General features: G+C 42.5%; 1 protein-coding gene across 2 annotated transcripts in view; it reads right to left on the reverse strand.

Moving 5' to 3' along the window:
• nek6 (NIMA-related kinase 6) overlaps positions 1-24,597 on the reverse strand; it is a 111,751-nt gene that overhangs the window by 19,578 nt on the left and 67,576 nt on the right. For both annotated transcript variants that reach the window (XM_084324110.1, XM_084324111.1), the window contains exons 3-6: positions 13,783-13,923; positions 12,224-12,286; positions 4,499-4,609; positions 1,285-1,393 (exon numbers count right to left, since the gene is read on the reverse strand). In XM_084324110.1, the coding sequence (XP_084180236.1) occupies positions 1,285-1,393; positions 4,499-4,609; positions 12,224-12,286; positions 13,783-13,923 (424 nt within the window). The remainder of the gene's footprint in view (positions 1-1,284; positions 1,394-4,498; positions 4,610-12,223; positions 12,287-13,782; positions 13,924-24,597) is intronic.

Here is a 24,597-nt window from a genome sequence, read left to right on the forward strand (position 1 = left end):
TCCAGAGCCGGGGGGCAGCAGCAGCAAAGGCTCTGTCTCCCCTAGTTTTAAGCCTGGTCCTAGGCACCTCCAGCAGCAGCTGGTCAGCAGACCTTAGGGCTCTGGATGGGGTGTGGTGATGCAGGAGCTCAGCTAGGTACAGTGGAGCCAGCCCGTGTAGTGCTTTAAAAACAGTCAGTAAAAGTTTAAAATCAATACGGAAACGGACGGGGAGCCAGTGGAGAGAAGCCAGAACTGGTGTAATGTGGTCACGTTTCCTGGTACCGGAAAGCAGATGGGCAGCCGCATTCTGTACCAGTTGCAGGCGACGGAGCAGCAACTGGTCAATGCCGACATACAACGCATTGCAGTAATCCAGCTGGGTCGAGATAAAGGCATGGATCACCCTCTCCAGATCCTTCTGGGAGCGGTATGGTTTGGTCTTGGCCAGGAGTCTGAGGTGAAAAAAGCTAGTTTTGACCACCGAACTAACCTGCTTATCAAATTTAAAATTTCTGTTGAAGATTACTCCGAGGTTTCTGACAGAGGAGCGGATATTTGAGCCCAGGGGGCCTAGGGCATTGGCAGTAGGGTCAGGTGAATCATTACTAAATAAAATGATCTCTGTTTTGCGCTTGTTTAAGTTGAGAAAGTTTGCACTCATCCATAATTTAATATCAGCCAGGCAATCTAACAGTGGTTGTAATGTGACCTTGCCTTTTGCTTGTAGGGGTAAGTAGATCTGCACATCGTCGGCAAAGCAATGGAAGGACATGTTATGCTTTGCAATGATTGAGCCTAAGGGCAACATATATAATAAAAAGAGGATGGGGCCCAGTATCGATAAGATGAGGACTTGTATTAGATGAGGACTTGTATTAGATGAGGACTTGTATAAGATGAGGACTTGTATTAGATGATGACTTGTATTAGATGAGGACTTGTATAAGATGAGGACTTGTATTAGATGAGGACTTGTATTAGATGAGGACTTGTATTAGATGAGGACTTGTATAAGATGAGGACTTGTATTAGATGAGGACTTGTATTAGATGAGGACTTGTATACGATGAGGACTTGTATGAGATGAGGACTTGTATTAGATGAGGACTTGTATTAGATGAGGACTTGTATTAGATGAGGACTTGTATTAGATGATGACTTGTATTAGATAAGGACTTGTATGAGATGAAACAGAGACAGGATGCAGGCCTGTAGGATGAAAGAGCTGCCTGGGTTACAAGGAGATGGGACAGATGTTTGGAGCAGGCGAGAGGGTTGTAGTGTGAGAGGCTGTTTGTTTACCGCGGTGCATTACTCTGCGGGAGTGCATGTGCTCCAGGGCACTGCACAGCTGGACAAAGTACTTCCATATTGTCCTCTCTGGGATAAGCCGCCTCTTCTTCTTGAAGTACTGCATGGAGAGAGGAAGAGGAGGAGAAGGACAAACAGAGGAAAACAGTTTTACACACCGTTAGCACATACAGTAGGGCTGGGCGATGCAGCCCCAAATATCATGTCACAATATTGTTAGCTATGACATCATAATGACATTTAGTTACAATGTCATGTCATGTCTTCTTTACTTCTTTTTATACATAACTTCTTCTTTAAATACAGTAGATAACTAAATTGTCATGTACTGACAATTTAAATTAATTCAAAATGGTTGATGGCTATTATCATGCATTATACCGTGGCCTGGGTGAATACTCTTTTCTGATTGGCCGGCACAGCTTTACTCGTTATCAACTGTGGTGAAGCACAGCTGACTTATCAACTTAATAAACGAATGACCGGGAAGGAAAAAACACAGATGGAAGGAATATGCCAACAGTATGTCTTCTCCAGAGTCATACAAGAAGATAAGATACCAATTTCCTCTCTGTGCGTTCAGTAGAAAGCTATCCGGCTGCAAGCTAGCCTAGCTTTGCACAAATGAATGAAAGTGGATACGGACCAGCTAGCCTAGCTTAACACTCCGGGAGAGGTGTTTTTGGCCGACAGCTAGTCTAGCTAGTCCGTATCCACTTCCATTAATTTGTGCTAAGCTAGGATAGCTTTCTACTGAACACAGAGGAAATTGGTATCTTATCTTCTTGTCAGACGGTAAGCACATTTCCCATAATGTTGGTGTGTTCCTTTGAAATATGGTCTACCTCCCAGCCCCACTATACAAATATACACATACTATATATGTACGTACGTCTTCACGTACAGAAACAACTGTCTCAAACATACACCAATATGTACTGTACACCCATACATACTGTACACCCATACGTAGTACTGTACACCCACACGTAGTACTGTACACCCACACGTAGTACTGTACACCCACACGTACTGTACACCTCCCTACAGCCAATATTAGAAAGTGCCTCAAAACATTGAGGGAATTATTCATCACAGAATTACCATAAACCATGTTCCCTCTCTGTGTTTGAATACTTAATTAGAAAGCCTCAGCCAAACAATACATAGGCCCATTAATTAACACTAAATCAGATCATTAAGCAGTTAATTGTGGCGGAGGTCACACAGCCAGAGAGCAGTTTTGGATGTTGAGCTTTTTTAGGGAAAGAAAAGCCAGAAAAAGGTAACTGAGATGACTCAGCAAGACTGAGGTCGGAGGTCGGAGCTCCCTGAGGGACGATAGAGAACAACAAGCAACACAAACATGACATGACACATTCATATCCTACATAATAGCTAATATACCTGTTAAGATCATAGATGGGATAGGGAGCATGTCTATGTTCCCCGGGTCCTATGTTCCCCGGTAGCGATAGATAGTCAGTTATGCTTAGAGTTTATCTTTAGAGCAGGGCGATAGACCACCAGCCCTGATTCCAAACTCTAACCTTAACCAACTTCGAAAGAGTCGCCAAGCTTAACCAGTTCGAAACAAGGCGGACATTAATAAAATGTTCAATCAATCAATCAATCAATCGGGGAACATAGAACCCGGGGAACATAGAGCCCGGGGAACATAGGGATGACCCCGATGGGATATATGGTGTTTATATGCATTTTCACAACATGATTACAAATATGCAAACATGAGTAAATGGAATATTCTGAGCATTATTATGGAAATGGGACTCACACAGGGACAGGGTGTTTACACGCCACGATATCCCAGCTAATATCAGCATATCCCAGCTAATATCAGCATATCCCAGCTAATATCAGCATATCACCGCCACAGATGTTAAAGATCCCCTCTAGATGTATTTTAAACCCATGTTTCTATATTGAATAACAATTTGTATACACTGTTGCATTGAGAATCTATGAAGATCTATGAATATGCAAATTGTCAACAAACACCCATTGATATTTACCAGGGATTCCAGGTCAGCAGTTTGTATTATTTCATGTCAATACCTACTCAGCTGTCTGTGTGTGCTGAAGCTAAAGGTGTCAAGTTACCACATGTTGGACCACGAGAAGTTCAACCTATTAAGGCCCTTTTCCACTCCAAGGTACCGGCTCAATTCAACCCTGTTTGGGGTTTTCCATTGGGCAAAAGTTGTGGATAGTACCTGGTACTTAATTTTTTACAAGGTGAGGTGAAAACACTGCAGACCACTGATTGGTCAGAGAAAATAGTCTCTTGTGTCAATCAGGAAATGCTGCTCACGTGAAAATCGTATTAGAAGTTGATAAATCCAGTGATCTATGTACGACTACGAACACGATTCTTTGTTCAGAGTATCTCTTAGTTACAACAACATGGTGTAAGCTAAGCAGGGTTGTACTTATAGGTGAATGATGGAGAGAGAAAAGAGCAAGATAGAGAGAGAGAAGGGCCAAAGACAGAGAGAAAAACAAAAGAGAGAGAAGAGCAAAAGAGAGAGAAGGGCAAAAGAAAGAGAGAAGAGAAAAAGAGATAGGAGAGAAAAAGAGAGAAGAGAAAAGAGAGAGAAGAGCAAAAGAGAGAGAAAAGCAAGAGAGAGAAGACCAAAATAGAGAGAGAAGAGCAAAATAAAGAGAGTAGAGCAAAAGAGAGAAGATAAAAAGAGAAGAGGGAAGAGAAAAAGAGAGAAGATAAAAGAGAGGTTTCCTGACAGACTGTCCTGCTCCTGCATCACAAACACAGACTCACTCATTCAAGAGAGACACAAATCCTATAGTTCACTCATTATACTCTTGTATCACACTGTAACTATACACCTCTCTCTCTCTCTCTCTCTCTCTCTCTCTCTCTCTCACACACACACACACACACACACACACACACACACACACACACACACACACACACACACACATTTACCCATCACATGCATCCTTATCATTCACAGTGCAGTGCACATGTATACACAATCACACATATGGTGCTTCACACACATACTTCTCTCCTTCACTCAGTACACACTCTGTTATCACGCATGTACACACACATTCTCCTGACCCCCCCCCCCCCCCCCCCCCCCCCCCCCCCCCTTGTTATTCAACCCCCCCCCCCATGGCACCGTGATGGACAGCAGAGGGTGCCGGCCCCTTCCTTCACCTTTATCATCTGGGACAGATCTCCGGCGTCGGCCAGCTCCAAGACGATGTTGAGCTCGTTGTCCTCAATGAAGGAGTCCAGGTACTTGATGACGTTGGGATGATTCAACTGCTGCAGGGGGAGGGGGGGGAGGTTAGTTCTGTCGACAGGCACGGATACATCTAGGCTTGGTGATTATCTTTATATACATCCTACTCTTCCATGGCGTCAGAATAATGATGACTACAGGCTGAAGACGAGGGCTTGTGTGATAAATCTACCACACCAGGGATTTATATCACATCCATCACATCAGGATTTATATCATCCATCAACATCAGGAATTATATCATCCATCACACCAGGATTTATATCATCCATCACACCAGGATGCATCGAGTTTTATAAGGCTGTCGTGACGTCAGGCGGGTCATGTGAGGAGTCCCACAATCAGTGTTAATTTCGTCAGCTATTTAAAAATGGTTTTAGTCTTAGTCATGTCTCAAATGCTGTCGTTTTCATCATATTTAGTAGCCTTTATCAATTTTTCGTTTAGTCAAGTTTTAGTCAACTACTACAGGTCTGAGCATTTTCGTTTTTAGTCTTTTCTGTTTAGTTTCGATTTAGTATTTTTTCTCGCCACTCAGTTACAGCCTCATAAGTTGGCGTGAGCTTTTTCTAAACAAAAAAAGCTAACATTAGTGCTAGCTGGTTAGACATATGTAAGCTATTTAATGTGTTCTATTTTGTGGTGGATCAACATAATGTAGTGATCCGTCATGCAGTAATGTACGGAAGCTCTAAGACGCCGCACATTCATACATTTTATTTACTCCGTTTTCCCGTGATAACGAGTTCATTTAATTTGTTTTCTCGTGATAACGGGATAATTTTCTCGAGATCTCGAGAAAACGAAACGATAGTCTAGTATATATTAGATCACTGCAGGAAACATCATTCAGTGTCGCAATGTGAGAGGAGCAGGTAGCCCCTTTCGTGACTATGATGCGGTCTTGCGGTGCATCACAGTCACGAAAGGAGCAGGAGGATATTGATCACCGCGTCACATATCTCTTCAATCAAGGCCTGACACAGGCTGAAATAGCTTCATGCCTTGCTGTTACAGATAATATATATATACTAGGGCTGTCAAAGTTAATGCTTTAACTTTGGAGATTAATTTAAATGATTTAAAGCATTAAAATAAATTAATCTACATTAATCTATGGAGTGAAAAATCTTCAACGTTCTGAACTTTCAGCAGTATATTTGCTTGTTCTTTTTTTGCATCGACTCATGCACCTTTTTGAAAATCATCTGACATGAAGATGGAACACATTTTTTTGTTAATATGATTTATATTACTGGTAGTTCATACAAGACATTAAGCCAATCTGCACTTTAACATAGGCCTGGGTTGTTTTTATTTCTGTTAGCGCCACGGATATAAGAAAGAGGTCTAGCTGAGTCAATGTTGATGGTTTTGTTGAACATTTGTATTTCACAGGAGAGAAACTGTATTCAAAGAAAGCTATTAAAATAGTCTTTGAATCTAAATATACTTTCTTTGTGTTGATTTTACATTAATTCCATGATTTTACTCAAGTAAATATCTGTTACAAGCTTCGGTCTTAAATAGAAAAATGCTATTTTTAATCTAGATTATTCTAGATTAATTACAGAAAATTGTGAGATTAATTAGTAAAACATTTTAATCTATTGACAGCACTAATATATACACATTAGTGTGCGTCATCTAAGAAGACGGTTAGCAAAGGCTTCAGCTTTACCGGCGGCGCAAATTCAATCAATGTGAGCTCTCAAAGAGCACCTGGCTACGGGAGGCTGCAACTCGAAACTGGCCCCCGTATGTCCAAACCCCTCCCACCCCCTCCAAATGTACAGTTTCCTCCCCCTCGTATGTATATTTTCTGTTAGGATCTATGTACTGTACTGTACTGAACGAGATAAATTAATCCGTTATCACGAGAAAACGGACTTCGTTATCTCGAGATAATGAGATAATAAGTCGTTATCATGAGAAAACAGACTTTGTTATCTCGAGATCTCAGGAAAATTATCCCGTTATCACGAGAAAACTAATAAAATTAACTCGTTATCACGGGAAAACAGAGTAAATAAAATGTATGAATGTACGGCCTCCGTAGTAATGTAGGGAAGAAAGAGGAGAGTTTCCTTTTCTGTATGGTGCTTTATTTCCAGCTCAATATGGGGTTTTAACATGTTTATACTTCCCTTCTCATACACAACACAGCTACCTGCTAATACCCTAGCTTCACAACAACAATTTAACATCCGGTCCGTCCTCCCATATCTCCCGGGGGGAACCAACACCCCCAGCATAACAGTGGTGCCCCTAAGACCATACAACTAGAGCGATACACACCCACGCCACGGAACGATGTTACTTTCCTGTCGGCAAACGAGTTCCTGCTAGCTAGCAAGTAGCCAGTAAACAGTGTTGATGTTGATGTTGAATAAACATTTAGCAAGATTTTATTTTGCAAACTACATTTTGTGTTTAGTCGACGGCATTGCATGAATAATTCCGTCACGTTAGTGTCACATGATCTCGTTGACTAAATTAACACTGCCCACAATGCAACATGCCTGGCTGTAATGTGGATGGCTTCTAGCCATTACCCTCCTGTCTTTGGTAACACTTGCCCTAGCGTCTGTGTGGACCACACATATTATAGCATTTTGAGGGGGAAAACATGTAAATCGCGTATCGAGCGGCTAAAACCCACCAACGAAGAAAATACTGATGTAAGGACTGCCCCATCGCCGGGATGTTGCTAGCTAGCTAGCTAACGTTAGTTAGTTGCCGGTGCGGTACTGACGTTAGCGTTGCCTAAGCCCTAAGACAGGAGGGTAATGGCTAGAAGACATCCACATTACAGTCGACTGTGTTGCATTATGGACTCCGAATGCTCCTGACTTTGTTCACATCGTCTGGCTCACGTTGTGATCGGACTTCTACATAGTCTGTACGCAATCCGGCCGCGACGCCCAGTAGCATGAACATTCCTCATTTAGCAGAGGAATTCTTGAAAATCCCTCAAGGACCCCTGGGCCAATGGGGTAACCTGAACAAGCTGGCGCACTTTGTGTGAATGAATGAATGAATGAATGAAAACTTTATTTAACAGATTGCAGAATGGGTACAATACAGTACGGCTCAATACACACAATTGTTAAGGGGATGCAGACCTGAGAAAGACGTTTGTCTTGTTTACATCAGGGTCCCCCATTTTCAATTCATAGTGGAATTGAAAATACACTGTGTGCACTGTGGAGTACATTTCAGTGAGACTCAGTCAGCTTGTACAGACAAGAGCTTGACCCCATTGACTTTGCATTGGTTTGTGGCTAACTATCCAGAGCTAGTATGAGGAACAGCATGGATTGTGCTGAGAAAGGACTCTACCATCAACATCATTGGTAAGTAAGAAATAGGGCTTAGGTAAAACTGAAACTATTCCTTTAACTGATGCCACAGTTGGGTGTATATAAATAAATATCTGGGTCACTCTTACCCCCCAAACATTTTACAATAATGCCCCCATTCATTACCATTCAGCATTCTGCCACTCTGCCACTTTGCACTCTAAAAACTAAAGAAATATCTTCACCATAGCCTTTTAATACACTCATCCACACTGTGATTATTGTATAGTAAATTAGATCTACTTTATTGTTTTATTTATTACCTGCATTGTTTTTATTCCGTCTATTTTATGTCTATTTCTGTATGAAAGGTGCTATACAAATAAAGTTTATTATTATTACTATCATATCTACTTATGTGGCAGATAACAGGTACAAATAAAAGTTAGGACCTTTAAAAGTATACTCAAGAAAGTAGCAAATTAAATCCAGCATAATGAGACCAGTCTACAGCCTAGTGATGATTAGATTTTGTTTTGAGCCCCGTCCACACGGCCCTCGCTTAGAGCGCCTGTTGACTGAACAAGTCGTCATCCCAGGCCTTTGCAGCTCAAAGTACAGGCCTCTCTAAGTAACACAACCACACACACGTTCCCTCTGCACTGTCTCGTTACATAACCAAGTGGCAGTTTGAAGCTTTGTTTAAAGTCTGAAAGTGATGCTTGACTTCTCTATAAATAAACGGGGCCTCTTCAAAGTGAATGAGGAAGTCCAGTGTTGGAGGCTTAATGGTTTTCAGGCCAAGACGTGTACGCCTGGAGAAACGAGAAGCTACGTTCCTGTCGGAAAGCTAAACCTTGACTCACTGAAGCATTTCAGGAATTGATACAACGTCAAAAAAAGAGCATTTCCCTATGAGTCATATCGACCTCTGTATAGCTTGGAAGTGAAAGCTAAAAGATTTGTATTAAAGGGATAGTCCATCATTTAAAGAAGCCTCTCTGGTGTGTCATTTTAGTCCTACCAAAAAGGACTGGCAACCAGTGTTTTGGTTTTTGAGATGTTTAATTTCAAAAGAAAATTACCGGTATTAATGTTATTTCTCCTCTTGAGGTTTGTGTTGAGATTACAAATATATACACAGGGTCAAAAAGTAAAACAGATGAGTATGAAGGTAAGAAGAAAACAGACAAATAAAATCAGAGGTACAAATCAGTTAAAACAGTTACACAATGTACCAGGGAGACCATAGGTCAGCAGAGAATCCATTCCAGGAGGTTGATGCACTAAAACAAAAGGCTGACTTTTCCAAGTTCAGACTGTGCATGAGGGACCTTAACACTTTCAGTGCCCAGCAGGGGGCGCACATTTAGTGCTTGAATGCCCACCATCCACTTCAATGTTAGCATTAAAAAATCAATTATCTTAGTTCCTGATCGCTCGCACAGCCATATCACATATAGGGGAAAAGCTTATATCTCCGTGAAAACAGGTCTGATTATCCTAAGACTGGTAAAATAGATTCCTTACCTGAGATCAGATGGTATCCAAATGGATTATTCCAATTCCTGATCGCCATTCCAAAAATCAATCCTTTTATTGATCCAACGCGTATACTGTAAAACACATATTACACGCTGTGCTGAGGGTCCACAATGAATCTGATCGGCTCCGGTTACATGCGTGAGAAGTAAAATGTCGATTCCGGAGTTTTTTTTTCTTCATCCATTTTCATTGAGTCCAATCCAAAAGGGTGCATTACCATCTGGGAGACGATAGGGGGCGCTTTTTTCACATCTGAGTGCCTGATGAGGCTGGTTTACCAACGGTAGACTCGGTTGATGAAATATGAATTCAGATCACTAATAAAAAAAAAATCACGAGAATTCTCGTGATGGGCATTCAGGGGGCGGGCTGATAACCCGAGATATCTCGTGATGGGCAATCAAAGTGTTAAGCATAAGGCCGTCATTTAATAGTCGTCAGATAGAGTTCAAAATTCCAATCTAGCATTGTTGCAATATAAAGTGGTAGCTTTCCAGTAATGGCCTTATAGATATCAGTGATTATATGGTATTTAAACATAAACTTATCATCAAGCCAGATACCAAGGTACTTATAGAATAGAATAGAATAGAATAGAAATACTTGTATTATCCCGTGGGAAATTTGACACTGCAAATCGCTCAACATTTAAACGTTTAGACAGAACAGGTCACGAATTAGAATAATAAAACAAATCGAATCAAGTTGCCTAGGATAAGAGTAGAGTAAAATAGAATAAGAATGGAATAAAATATACAGTAAATAAATACAGTAAAAATATACTGAGGTCTACAGTAGGTGTAGTATTGCACAGTGCTGTTTCGAACTAAGTCCAGGAAGATGGTAACTGCCACTCTGTGCTCAGTGATGCAGTGAGGCACAGTGATGCATTGTATAGTCTGATGGCTGTTGGAATGAAGGACTTCCTGTGCCGTTCAGTGCTGCATTTGGGTAGTGTGAGCCTAGCACTGAACATGCTCCTCCTGTTCAGCAACTATCTCAATGTTGGATACATATCTAATCTAGTGGATAAGTGGATACCGTCATAATCAATATTTCTGACTCTAGTAAACAACCTGAACTTTGTTTTATCAGCATTAAGTACCAGTTGGAGATTAAAAAGTGCATCCTATAGAGCATAAAAGGAGAGCTGCATGTTCTCAATGGCTAGCTGTACAGAGTCAGCAATGCAATACACAATGGTGTCGTCAGCATAAAGGTGAACTTGACAACCACTCAATGAAGATATGATATCATTAAAGGTCCCCTGCCTTATGAATTGCCTTTTCCAGTGTTTATCATTGTTTTCTAGCAATGGTGGTTTGTATCAATTGGGTCTGTGTCTATAATTCTCATTTTGGCTCATCAGTCTAGTCTCGAGTTTACGAGATCCTCCCCCACTCAACTAAGCCATTCTGATTTGACTGTTTTGCTGACGTGAGTAAGGCACTGGTTGTAGTCACCGCCCGCAATCAACAATTCGCTCAACAACAGAGCGAGTGGAATTACTGACACTTCCTCAAACGGGTTGACGTGCGACGGTGCCGACAGAGACAGCAGAGAATGAGCGAGCGAGAGAGAGAGGGAGAGAGTGTGAGAGAGAGAGAGAGAGGGAGAGAGAGAGAGAGGGACACGAACACAGAGCATTTACACACAACCTCCCGGGGCAGGAGCTTCTCCACTCGCATATCACTGTCAAAATATCATTGTGCGCGCTCCCACGCACGCGCCCGTATTCCGATCCATGCAATAATATTCACAGGGGTATATTGTCATTTGAAACAAGTTACCAATGCATTGTCCCGTGGGATTATGCCCCCCCACGGTGAAATTAATTAGTATCCCCCTCAATCTCTCTATATCTCTCTCTGTCTGCCAGTGCAGACTGTGGGTGACTGTCACTCAAAGCGCTTACGGGCGGAGCCCAGCCCAAAACAGCTTGAAATCTTGAAGTGGAAAAATGCTGCTTTAGACTTGTACTTGATTAGAAATACAAAACAATGAATTTTTTGGAAAAAAAACTCTGAGTAACTCTGAAACCAATCACAGGCCATTCATTCTAAACCAATATTACATAACCTTTGCAAGAGCAAAGGAGTATCTAGTGTATCAAATGCTTTGGACAGATCCAGGAAAAGAGTAGCCCAGTGTTTCGTATTGCACCAGTGTTTGGGTTTTTGAGATATTGGACATGGAGAATGTTAGCATTTCTTTGCATCACACTATGCAATATGCTATTGGAAGTCAATGGGGGGCATTCTGTTCGTATGTAATATGCATGCCTGCACACCAGGAAGTAAACAAGTGCCCTAAACAAGTGCGCCAAAAGGGAACCACCTTAATTGATTTATTTCCAAGTATGACATCATGTGGCTGGTTCTGAATGGCTGGAATTATAGAACCCTGGCCACATGACAAGGAGGTAACCAACGTCATGTTCTCCCAGTATCTACAGTTCTGACTTTTAGATCCATACCTAAACTAGTCTAAACCTGTTTCAGAGATTAGGCTTTAAAAATACGGACTACATCTTTAATACGTACATTTAATGAATGTACGTGTTAGGATATGTGTGAAAATCTTAGCTGTCTGTGTATGAATAAGAAATATAAATAAACATATGTCTGTGCACTCTGTACAAACATTCTTTATTTATTATTATTATTCTTTTTTTATAGGAATTCCTTAAATTGTCTTTATCCTTCATCCTCCTCCCTTTACTTGAATCTACTTATAATGTCTTGGCAGTGGCAGAGTCATGATAATGTGGCAGTTGTACCAGTTTCTTACCTTGAGCAGGTCTATCTCTTTGATGCAGTCCTGACGAGCCTTGGCGTCCATCATCTGAAAGATCTGTGATGACAAACACAAAGCAGTGAGAACATTCAGAACAACGTAATTTCCCCTGTGAACCCTCGAGACAAAGAACCATATAATACAGTTTTAAGTTTACATATGAACAGTGTTTTCAAAATAAATCTAAAAGAAAATAAAAAAATAAGTTAAATACACTGAATAATATACATTACAATACCTTGGCCACACCGATGGCGCAGTTTCAATATTCAGTCAATCGTTTGTAACGTGCAACATCTATAATCTTTTCCTCAAACTGAGCTACGTAACACATGTTTTAATTTTGACCACATCATTTCACGTCTTTACATCACGTCTTTACATTAAGTCTTTACTTTACATCTTTACATCAAGTCTTTACACTATGTATTTTAGGGCTGTCCCCGACTAAGGATTTGGATGGTCGACTATGATTGGCCAAAATGTGCCGTTAGTCGACTATTGGTCGACAAAAAAAAAGTATAATATATATATATATATATATATATATATATATATATATATATATATATATATATATATATATATATATACTTTTTTTATCATTCCATTTGGGCTGTGGGGGGTGCTTAATGTCTGAAGGAGTCGACTGAAGGCTTCTTGTCCTCTGCAAAAGCATGCAATTGGTCCACTGATGGATACATCTTGATATTTGTCTAGTCTAGTGTGTTCATTAGATGGGTGAAATCCTCTTTCAGTGCCTCTGTGCCTGTTTTCGTAGGCAGTTAGCCTCTGGTATGCGTGCCATTAGCGTTAGCCACGCTTCTAGGCCTCTTTTCTTTTGGAAAGAATGATAATTTTTCTTTTTTTTAAATAAATATATATATATTTTTTTGTATTCGACTAAGAGGTTGGCAGTCGACTACGGCTCCTTTCGACCGATTAGTCGACTAATCGACTAATAGGGGTCAGCCCTAATGTATTTACATAAAGTCTTTACATCACGTCTTTACATCAAGTCTTTACATCACGTCTTCACATCACGTCTTCACATCACGTCTTTACATCACGTCTTTACATCACGTCTTCCCATCACGTCTTTACATCACGTCTTTACTTTACGTCTTTACTTTATGTCTTTACATTATGTATTTACATCAAGTCTTTACATCAAGTCTTTACATCACGTCTTTACATCAAGTCTTTACATAAAGTCTTTATCACGTCTTTACATCAAGTCTTTACATCAAGTCTTTACATCACGTCTTTACATCATGTCTTTACATCAAGTCTTTACATCAAGTATTTACATCAAGTCTTTACATCAAGTCTTTACATCAAGTCTTTACATCAAGTATTTACATCAAGTCTTTACATCTTTACATCAAGTCTTTACATCTTTACATCAAGTCTTTACATCAAGTCTTTACATCAAGTCTTTACATCAAGTCTTTACATCAAGTCTTTAAATCAAGTCTTTACATCTTTAGATCAAGTCTTTACATCAAGTATTTACATCAAGTATTTATGGTGAGCCACCAGGCCCCTCCTACCTGAACTTTCTTCAGCGCCACCACCTCTCCCTCCAGCAGGTAGGTGGCCTTGTAGACCTCACTGAACTGGCCCCGGCCGATCTTCTTCTCGATGCGGAAGTTGGCCAGCGTGCAGCAGTACTGGTAGCTCGGCATGTTTCTCTGTGGGGAGGAAGCACACGCGACAGCACCTGCATCATTACAAGCTTCAGCCGACGGGGAGAATAGGACAGATTGTGTGATCACATGCACACAGTGTTATAGGTGGCACGGTGGTGTAGTGGTTAAACTGTCGCCTCACAGCTAGAAGGTCCTGGGTTCAATTCCCGCTTGGGGACCAGGTTGCCACGTTGCCAGATACCCAGGTGGGGTATCTCCCGGGCCCTTCTGTGTGGAGTTTGCATGTTCTCCATGTGCCCCGTGCTCGGTAGCAGGAGAACCATGAGACAATGTCTTTTTGCGGTTTGTAGGAAATGCTAAGACATTTGGTGCTCAACTTCCTGTTGCATATGTTTGGAATTCCTGGTGAGAATATGTTGCATGTATCCTCAAAGATAAACTGGGGCCAAATCGAATGTAATACAGCATCAAAAGTCCCGTAAAACTCACATATAGCCATTGCCACCGCCAGTCCCTGAATCAGAATATCACACTGAACAATATCTTCAATCCAGTAAACCACCATGTAAACAAACCCAGTAGGGGGCAACAGAGGGTGCCGTGCTGCAGTCACAGACTGTGTCTTATAAGTAGCAGTTGTTGGCACTATTTCTAATTGGTGTAATTGTTTGATTAAAGGAGAGGGAAGGCTGAGTGTGTTAAAACGGAGCAACACATTCCGCTCAGCCACACAGGGACATCACAGCTGCTCATTTGCATATGTGCAGAGTCCAAATTAACACAGTCTATTACAGTTGCACTTGCTTGTGTTAAGCTCAGTCTGCTGTGCTGGTCTCTGTAGACATCTATTAGGGCTGGCAGAATGGATTTTAAATTTGAAAAACATATGAATTTGACTACCAAACTGCGAGTCAAATGTAAAAAAGTAATAAAACAAATGTAATGCAAGCCAGAAAAGCACAGCCCAACGCCTAATGATTGTTTCGTATTAGTACTACCCATAATAGCAAATATTTGTGTTAACACATTGACTGCCAGACCCGAGATTTCTCGGGTTAACTCACTATGCGTTGAGTGCCAGACCCGAGATTTCTCGGGTTTTGGTAGTTTTTTCTTTTATTCGATTTTTTTTTATTCATTACAGGTTCGCGGACCTCTGTGTTATCATAGGAAATCATTCTGAAATCCCAAAAGCGCAATACCGACCGCATCCTGCTAGGTGGCAGTATCGCCCACCCTTTGAAACCTTATTTCACACTCTGTGTTACATCATATATGGTCCGGGTGCAGAATTTAGACCAAGCCAAGTGAATCGCTTCATGCAAGCACTTCGAAGCGCGCTCAGCAGACTTGAGGCATATACCGTGCCACTTCGTGTCAGGGACCCGATCGACATCAATACTGGAAATCGCGATCAGACAATTGGAATATTCTTTTTGGGATACCTCCTAGTAAAGGTAAGGACTATATGACATCAATTCCACCTTGATCCTACAATGATTTCATATAGATCCGGCCGATCAACGTATGTAGTATTCAAAACGAATGCCATTACTGGCGATCAAAGCATAAAAGAATGACCCCCCCCCCCCCCTTCATGCATTCATGATGAAACATAATACCTATTATATACCTTTGAATTGGAAATAGTAGCGTGTACAGGCGAGCAACGTCAATGCTTTTAGCTAAATTCACGTATTGCTCCATAGCGCCGTTTTCAGGAATTAGCCAGGATCACTCTGAAACTATACAATATTCACCACGGTATAACACGCAAACGTATACATGAAAAAATACATTATTTTTCACATGTTGAACGATGCATTGTTAATGTCAAATGAGCCATAGTATTGTCTCCATAGCTATAATATCGAATATAGATATAGCCCTGCAAACACCACAACGCACAGTGAAAATCCCTATACTTTACAGCGCTGGCACACTAAGTACAAAGATGGGATAACAGCGTGGCAGTCAATGTGTTAAGGTCAAGTTGAGTCAAATGTATTTAGAAAGCACATTTAGAAACAACCCACATTGACCAAAGTACTGTACAGACCAGAGCAGGTAGTAGAATCACAAGAAAACACTAACAACTGAAATAATTCACATACGCATCAATACTCACAATAGTGCAAAGACACAAATCAACACATTAAAACGGATCATAGGCACGATCAGATCAGGGGGATCCAAACGCTAGAGAATAACAGTGTGTTTTGAGCCTGGACTACAGAGGGGGCAGATCTGACCAAAAGGGGGATGCTGTTCCACAGTCCAGGGGCTGCAACAGCAAAGGTGCGGTCACCCTTGAGCTTAAATATGGATCATATCCGCAACGCCCCAACCCTGGACACCTTCAAATCTGCTCTAAAAACACACCTCTTCACCAAGGCTTTTCCCCATCAATTAGTTTAGATTAGATTAGGTCCATTATCCCTTACTTTCCCTCATCCCCTTTTTTCCCCCTATTTCCCTAGCCCTATTTTTTTGTCCTGATTGTGAAGCGACCTTGGGTTCTATGAAAGGCGCTATATAAATTTGATCTATTATTATTATTATTATTATTATTATTATTATTATTATTATTATTATTATTATTATTATTATTATTATTATTATTATTATTATTATCATGGGACGGCCAGGAGCCCCAAGTCAGCCGAGCTGACGTGGTGAAATAGGGGGTTAGCAGATCTACGATGTAGGAGGGACTAGGGAGCCTGCCAATTTAGGGCTTTAAAAACAAACAGGAGAACCGTAAAGTCAATTCTGTACTGTACTGGTAGCCAGTGGAGAGAGGCTAGAACAGAACTAATAGGTCCCTCTTCTCTGTGCCTGTCAGGATCTTGGCTGCAGCGTTTTGTACTAATTGCAGGCGGGACAGGGATGAGGGACTAATCCCAGTATACAGGGAGTTGCAGTAGTCTAGGCGAGAGGAGATGAAGGCATGGATGACTTCCTGGAGATCTTTGAGTCAGTATCTCGTGTAAAATGAAGATGGTTATGGCCGTCTCTTGGTTCCCGCCCTTCTCCTGAAACTGCATCATACTAACTTAGATTTTTCAAATGCCAGTTGTGAATCTTGCATCTGTGTGGGTCATTATTCACCCGTTATCATCTTGACAGTGTAAAATGAATGTTCACACGTAGCAGTGAAGTCACCAAGAGACACATTTCATTACCAGGACATTAGGCATCACATTAGCAGTGCTTTATACTACATCACTCAACTACATGTGATATTGTTAAGTCCATAATGTACTTGATGCCAGAGGTGTTAGTTGAATGCCAGCACTTCTAGCAGGTGCATTTGGCACATGCCACACAGGCAACGTTGTCGTGTGAACTCAGTGTCTGATATGCATCACCTCCCTCCTATCCTGCATCTCATCTTGAATTCACTTCTGGAGGGGAGCAGAACCTCCGTCTGATGTGCAGATAATAGTCTACAGCCCCTTGTAGCAGAACTTACTCTGTAGCATACAGTAGGCCCCGTTAGGGTTACATCCCAGTGAAGAGATTCTAGAGAAATAAAATAATTACATTTGATAGATAACCTTTAGACGCTACTGGTTCACTCTAGTAGTCAGTGCTCAGCCCACCACCGCACGCTCTCCTGTCCAGCCCACCACCACCACACGCTCTCCTGTCCAGCCCACCACCACCGCACGCTCTCCTGTCCAGCCCACCACCACCACCACACGCTCTCCTGTCCAGCCCACCACCACCGCACGCTCTCCTGTCCAGCCCACCACCACCACACGCTCTCCTGTCCAGCCCACCACCACCATGCGCTCTCCTGTCCAGCCCACCACCACCATGCGCTCTCCTGTCCAGCCCACCACCACCACACGCTCTCCTGTCCAGCCCACCACCACCGCACGCTCTCCTGTCCAGCCCACCACCACCACACGCTCTCCTGTCCAGCCCACCACCACCGCACGCTCTCCTGTCCAGCCCACCACCACCACACGCTCTCCTGTCCAGCCCACCACCACCACACGCTCTCCTGTCCAGCCCACCACCACCGTGCGCTCTCCTGTCCAGCCCACCACCACCACCGCACGCTCTCCTGTCCAGCCCACCACCACCACCGCACGCTCTCCTGTCCAGCCCACCACCACCACACGCTCTCCTGTCCAGCCCACCACCACCACCGCACGCTCTCCTGTCCAGCCCACCACCACCACACGCTCTCCTGTCCAGCCCACCACCACCACCATGCGCTCTCCTGTCCAGCCCACCACCACCACACGCTCTCCTGTCCAGCCCACCACCACCACACGCTCTCCTGTCCAGCCCACCACCACCACCATGCGCTCTCCTGTCCAGCCCACCACCACCACACGCTCTCCTGTCCAGCCCACCACCACCACCGCACGCTCTCCTGTCCAGCCCACCACCACCACACGCTCTCCTGTCCAGCCCACCACCACCATGCGCTCTCCTGTCCAGCCCACCACCATGCGCTCTCCTGTCCAGCCCACCACCACCGTGCGCTCTCCTGTCCAGCCCACCACCACCACACGCTCTCCTGTCCAGCCCACCACCACCACACGCTCTCCTGTCCAGCCCACCACCACCACACGCTCTCCTGTCCAGCCCACCACCACCACACGCTCTCCTGTCCAGCCCACCACCACCGTGCGCTCTCCTGTCCAGCCCACCACCACCACACGCTCTCCTGTCCAGCCCACCACCACCGTGCGCTCTCCTGTCCAGCCCACCACCACCACCACACTCTCTCCTGTCCAGCCCACCACCACCACCGCACGCTCTCCTGTCCAGCCCACCACCACCACACGCTCTCCTGTCCAGCCCACCACCACCGTGCGCTCTCCTGTCCAGCCGTACAACTTGGCACATTGTTTACCCGGTGTAGTACAGGCACGCTGAGACTCACATTCCAGTCTAGAACCAAAGTGATAGTCAGCTATGAATCAAATGTCCAAATATGATTTATTGAGCAAGAGGAATAGGACATTGCTAAGTTGTTATGAGTTGTCCAAATAATGATAAAGAATAACCACCAGTGAAACAGTCAGGCAGTGTTTCCCCTACCATTGCCTTGGCGGGGCGTCCTGCCTCGCTAACGACCCTCATACGAAACCTCATAACCTAACTGGCACTGAACATTGAACTACACTGGCACTGTTTGCAGATGTACTATTATTAAAGTTAGTTAAAAACATAATTTTGTATTGTTTTTTTTGGTTAAATCCAAAGGGAAAAAAAATTAAATCAGAGAAATCCGAAAACGGGAAAATTAAAAACAGAGAAATCCGAAAACAGGAAAATTCATATCGGAAAACAGGAAAAGATAAAAACGGATTTCATAAGGCCCAATTAAGGTGAGTTAATAAATTCACTCTGAAAATCTGCTCCGCTCTGATAAACTGACTCTTTGGTCAGAGCGTCCAGTGGGCACTCAGAATTTCCGAACAACTTGAGTGTGCTCGCTCTGACACTGGTTGTAAATAGGTTGTATGTGCCTCCCTCAGTGTTTCCCATTAATTACCTACTAGACTGATACATTGCCAATAGGGATGTATCAGTGGTAGTAGTCGTAATAGTAATCCAGTATATTTTTATATTTAAACCAGTTCAACACAGGTAACCACTTTTGGTTCATTTCTTTGATGGCTCAAATGTATGCTCTAGGCCCGGGGAATCTAGTCGATTTTGTGTTTTGAGCACAAAGTTCATCATAGATCTGGTCTCTTTATTTTGCTCTCAAAGTGCACCAGATTGATGCATTTAACTTTAACACTTTGATTGCCTAAGGCTAAATTCATGATATACCATAGGTTGCCAGCTCTATTTGTCTATGGAGAAGTTCCCCTTCTTTGCAGGGCTATAACTTTTTAAATTCTATTGCTAAATTGCCATTATTAGGGCCCATTCAATGTCCTATATGTATTGTTCAGGGTGTATGAACGTTACACTTTTTCATTCACATATTCATACTAAAATATGATCTAAAGTATAAGTATGTTTTCATCTCTTTCTGCAGCTTTCTCCAGAACGTGATTTATAGCCCCAAATGCATTATATTGATGATGAAATACAGTTTGATGGCAATCGGCGCGATATAAAAAATTCCAACTAGACATGGTTCTAGAAGTTACTACACGTCATCTGATGTTGACCGGATGGGTGAGGGGGCGTTTATAATTCCGTGGGCAACATTATACCATTCATCTAGTGTGGGTCATATGTTCATCAGATCAGTTAGTATAGGAGACATTGAAAAATAACGCTGAATCTTACCGTATCTTCCTCGCGCCGTTGGGCGATGAGCGTGGAACAGACATTTTCCTATTATGGGATGTAGAAATATCCGGTCCATTTCCAGCTTGTATAATAGTATATACGTCCAAATCATGTTGTTTATCGAGTTATTGGCAACGGATCGCTATGTATTGTGACGAGCTAGAGTGCCGGAAACTATACCGAGTGCCCGGAAGTAATATGGGTGAACAGCACATCGTCCAAGTAACTTCCTGTTTGGCGATTGCGCCGATCGGCCACCAGATGGCGCTCTTGAACCGCTAGAGGGTTCAGTGGGGCTTTTTGGTGGGTCTCAGGCCAGCGGATGGGAAATATGAATCCGATCACAGATTTTTGAAATATTGATATCAAAGACGAGTTACGGCGTCTTCGGCAACTTGAGCATGGCGGGGAAGGACGCCTAAACTCGTCTTCTGGCAGTTAAAGTGTTAAAATATACAAAAAAAAAAAAATCCAGGGGAGCATGCCCCCAGACCCCCTAGAGGGTCAGAAGTTCACCCACCACAGTCTCATAAAATCCTGTGGGAAACACTTCATATGTGTGTTGTCACTACTGTATGTAAAATTGTAAATAAGTTAATTTATGTGTTGTAAATAAATATTGTTAATATTTATTTACCTAATTTATGTGCAATCGTTTAATTTCAGCTCAGTGTAGAGAAACGCACCGACACTAACAACCGCCTTACTGCGCCCGTCTATGACGACACTGTTGACACCACGTATCCGTGACATGCACGCCCCGCGACAACACTAGTAGTTTTGGGGGGCCTACCACCCCCCCTGAAAAAAATCCTAGGGGAAACACTGGTCAGGGGAAGGATATTATATAGTGACACGTGACCCTTACATCCAATGTGGTATTAATTAGTTGCATCATTAGTTTGTCAACTTCGCAGTCACCTAAAACCTCTACACCAGTTCTTCCATTGCCTATTTTCTTTCACGCAAATTTACAACTTTAATCTCAAAGAATATCCTAGTTTGTTTCACGTAAATTCACAACTTTAATTGTGAATATTTCTCTGAATATTACCCCTCTCCCCTGGCTCCACACTCCCCCCCCCCCTACAATGGCCCTAATACACTGTCATGCGCCATGTAGTGGATTGTAGTAGAATTTGTTACTTTGAGTAAAGAAAGAATTTTTCCACAAAGGTCACGAGTACAAAAATGTAAAGGGACAATAATCTGAATGTTCACACAGAGCAGACAGCAATATTCAACATAATGAAGTACATTCCTTATTGATACAATTCATATTAGTAAAAAAAATTGTCTTCAACATCTTCATTCTGCCCAGAGACGGATAACATATCCTAATTTTATATGAATCTGTTTGTATTCTTTATCATGGTGAACTGTAAGCTTGATGCAGTTGAAAATGTCTCGTTCCAACTGAAAACAGAAAACCTTCTGATTCTCAAACAACACTGTACTGGAGATGATGATGATGGACTGCAGACACTGTCAAATAACATCAGTATTTACTGTAAAGGGCTAGTGTTTGAAGACAGACCACGATTATTCAATCATATTAAACAATAAGCCTGATCAAATCCAATAACGCACAGCGTGTTATTTTGGTAATCGGATTAGTTACTGATCTAAACAAACAGATTGTTACTTGAATTATAGACATCATCATTCATCCTTTGTTTGTTGATGTTCATGATTCTTTGAGTCTGGTTAAAGTGCTCAGTCAAATGTTACTCCTATTGTTATGGATTCAAATAGTTGCTGAAATTATTCCTTACAATATCTGCACTATGACTTCCACATAGAAGTACTGTTCTTGACATTGCATGTTCTCTCAGCTATGTTTCTGAAATCTCTGATTGCACATAAGCTAGGCATAGTTTTCTTACTGCATCAGTCATAGGCCTTGATATCATAGAGGAAATATCTCCAATGACAATATAATCCTGACATTTGAAACAATCTACATAATTGATTACCGTGACAGTAAATTGGTGTTGCCTTGAAATTCTGGTTTGACTGTTGGTGTTGCCTTGAGATTCTGGTTTGACTGTTGGTGTGCCTTGATATTCTGGTTTGACTGTAGGTGTGCCTTGATATTCTGGTTTGACTGTAGGTGTGCCTTGATATTCTGGTTTGACTGTAGGTGTGCCTTGATATTCTGGTTTGACTGTAGGTGTGCCTTGATATTCTGGTTTGACTGTAGGTGTGCCTTGATATTCTGGTTTGACTGTAGGTGTGCCTTGATATTCTGGTTTGACTGTAGGTGTGCCTTGATATTCTGGTTTGACTGTAGGTGTGCCTTGATATTCTGGTTTGACTGTAGGTGTGCCTTGATATTCTGGTTTGACTGTAGGTGTGTATTGGGAACCACTGTCCGAGCTGACTACTTATCATTCCCTTGTCTCAGTTTGCAGTCATGATGCTGAAGTTTGAACTGTGAACGGAGAGAGAAGATAAGTTACTCCCTCTTTATTGGCATAATTCCCCCCCTAGTTTGTTGCTTGTTTTCATCTCCTCCTAGTTGTGTTGAAGTTGAAAGTCGTGGCTGCGAGAGGAGAAGAGGAGAAACACAGCGAGGACACATAGCTTAATGCCAAGTGTCTCCTCTCTTCATCCTCTGCCTCCATCGCGGATGGTTAGGTGTAAAACTGATGTTGATATGATCTTCTTCTCACATCACAAAGCTACACACTGCTGGCCTTAACAGTCATAAAGGGTCTGAGTTGAGAAGAAACATATAGATGTGAACAGAACATGTGGCCCTAGTGGACTCTACAAAAAGCCCAAGACCTCCATATCCGCCAGCCCTAGTGGACTCTACAGAAAGCCCAAGACCTCCATAGCCGCCAGCCCTAGTGGACTCTACAGAAAGCCCAAGACCTCCATATCCGCCAGCCCTAGTGGACTCTACAGAAAGCCCAAGACCTCCATATCCGCCAGCCCTAGTGGACTCTACAGAAAGCCCAAGACCTCCATAGCTGCCAGCCCTAGTGGACTCTACAGAAAGCCCAAGACCTCCATAGCTGCCAGCCCTAGTGGACTCTACAGAAAGCCCAAGACCTCCATAGCCGCCAGCCCTAGTGGACTCTACAGAAAGCCCAAGACCTCCATATCCGCCAGCCCTAGTGGACTCTACAGAAAGCCCAAGACCTCCATAGCCGCCAGCCCTAGTGGACTCTACAGAAAGCTCTAGATGGAGAGGCCACAAAATGATGTCAGCATAATATCTGTAACCCCAAACATTAGTATTATTATTATTATTATTATTATTATTATTATTATCTGTTGGATTGTGTCTTCTGTATGGAAGGAGTACAAAGATAATGTTTGCCTTCTTTGAAGATGGGGAGCAACTTTTAAGCTGGTCTTGTGAGCCGGTCAGTGGCAACTGCACATGCCTATTGTAGCCTTTTAGACTGCCCACCTCTGGTGTAATTATAGCACAGCAAAAATGAAAAAACTGCAGGTAGCATAATAATGATACATTTGGGATCCTCCTTAAACTCCCAAGATGGACTAGTGCAAGCAATTCTTTTGTGACAAAAAATGCCCCCACCTTCCATGCTCTGCTGAGGAACTTGATGTTTAAATTTATGTGTCAACTATTAGAGTAAAAAAACAGGATAATAGGTGCCATTACTGATGTCAAACAGAGCGATACAAGGTACTCCTCTGTTTTGTGGAAACATTGGAATCGATGCCTTTATGTATTTGAATCTATGTTGTTGTCCTTGTTTTTTTTTTTTTATTGTTTTGTATATGTTTGTATATGTGTAATATGGACCTTGAGTCTGGAATAAAGTCTTCATCATCATCATCATCACATTCACAGTGCCCTCTGTGCAGTTGGAGAGCCAAGGTCTGATGTTTCCCATTTAACATGGATGAAGAGGACAGTTGAAGGTCCTTTTTAGTCGGATTGGATTTTTTGTTTTTACCCAGGAACAACAATTGAAGGATGGAAGAGACCGGAGCTCTCTTTATCTGCAGAGGACCACAGCTATACTCAGCTAAAGAGTTTTGGCAGAACATTCTCATATGAGGTCCCCTACCCCAGGCGTGAGAAAAAGGTTATGAATTATAACACTAGTATATTAATATTGACTGCTCCTGGCACCTATAGGCGCTCCCTGAAAGAACTTCACTCAATGCACCCATCACTGACCAGGACCTCGCCCCTCTGCTTTTGCGTATAAGCAAGTGTGGTAGCCGCTGATCTCCCTCCCAAAGCTTCTTTCACGTAAAAATAAACTAGGGACAACAGGGAGTAAAAGCAATACACTTTGCCATCATTAATATAACTAGAGTTACCATTCATTCATAACCTTCATTATATCTCATGCTGGCTTCAGCGTCTTGCTTCACCTACTGGACACATTTTCTTCCATCTGCCTCCGTTTTCTTCTTCTTGAGAAACCCCCCTTTTAAGACTGGAAGAAA

The sequence above is a fragment of the Notolepis coatsorum genome, assembly GCF_963971535.1.
Source record: "Notolepis coatsorum genome assembly, chromosome: 11".
NCBI lineage: Eukaryota > Metazoa > Chordata > Actinopteri > Aulopiformes > Paralepididae > Notolepis > Notolepis coatsorum.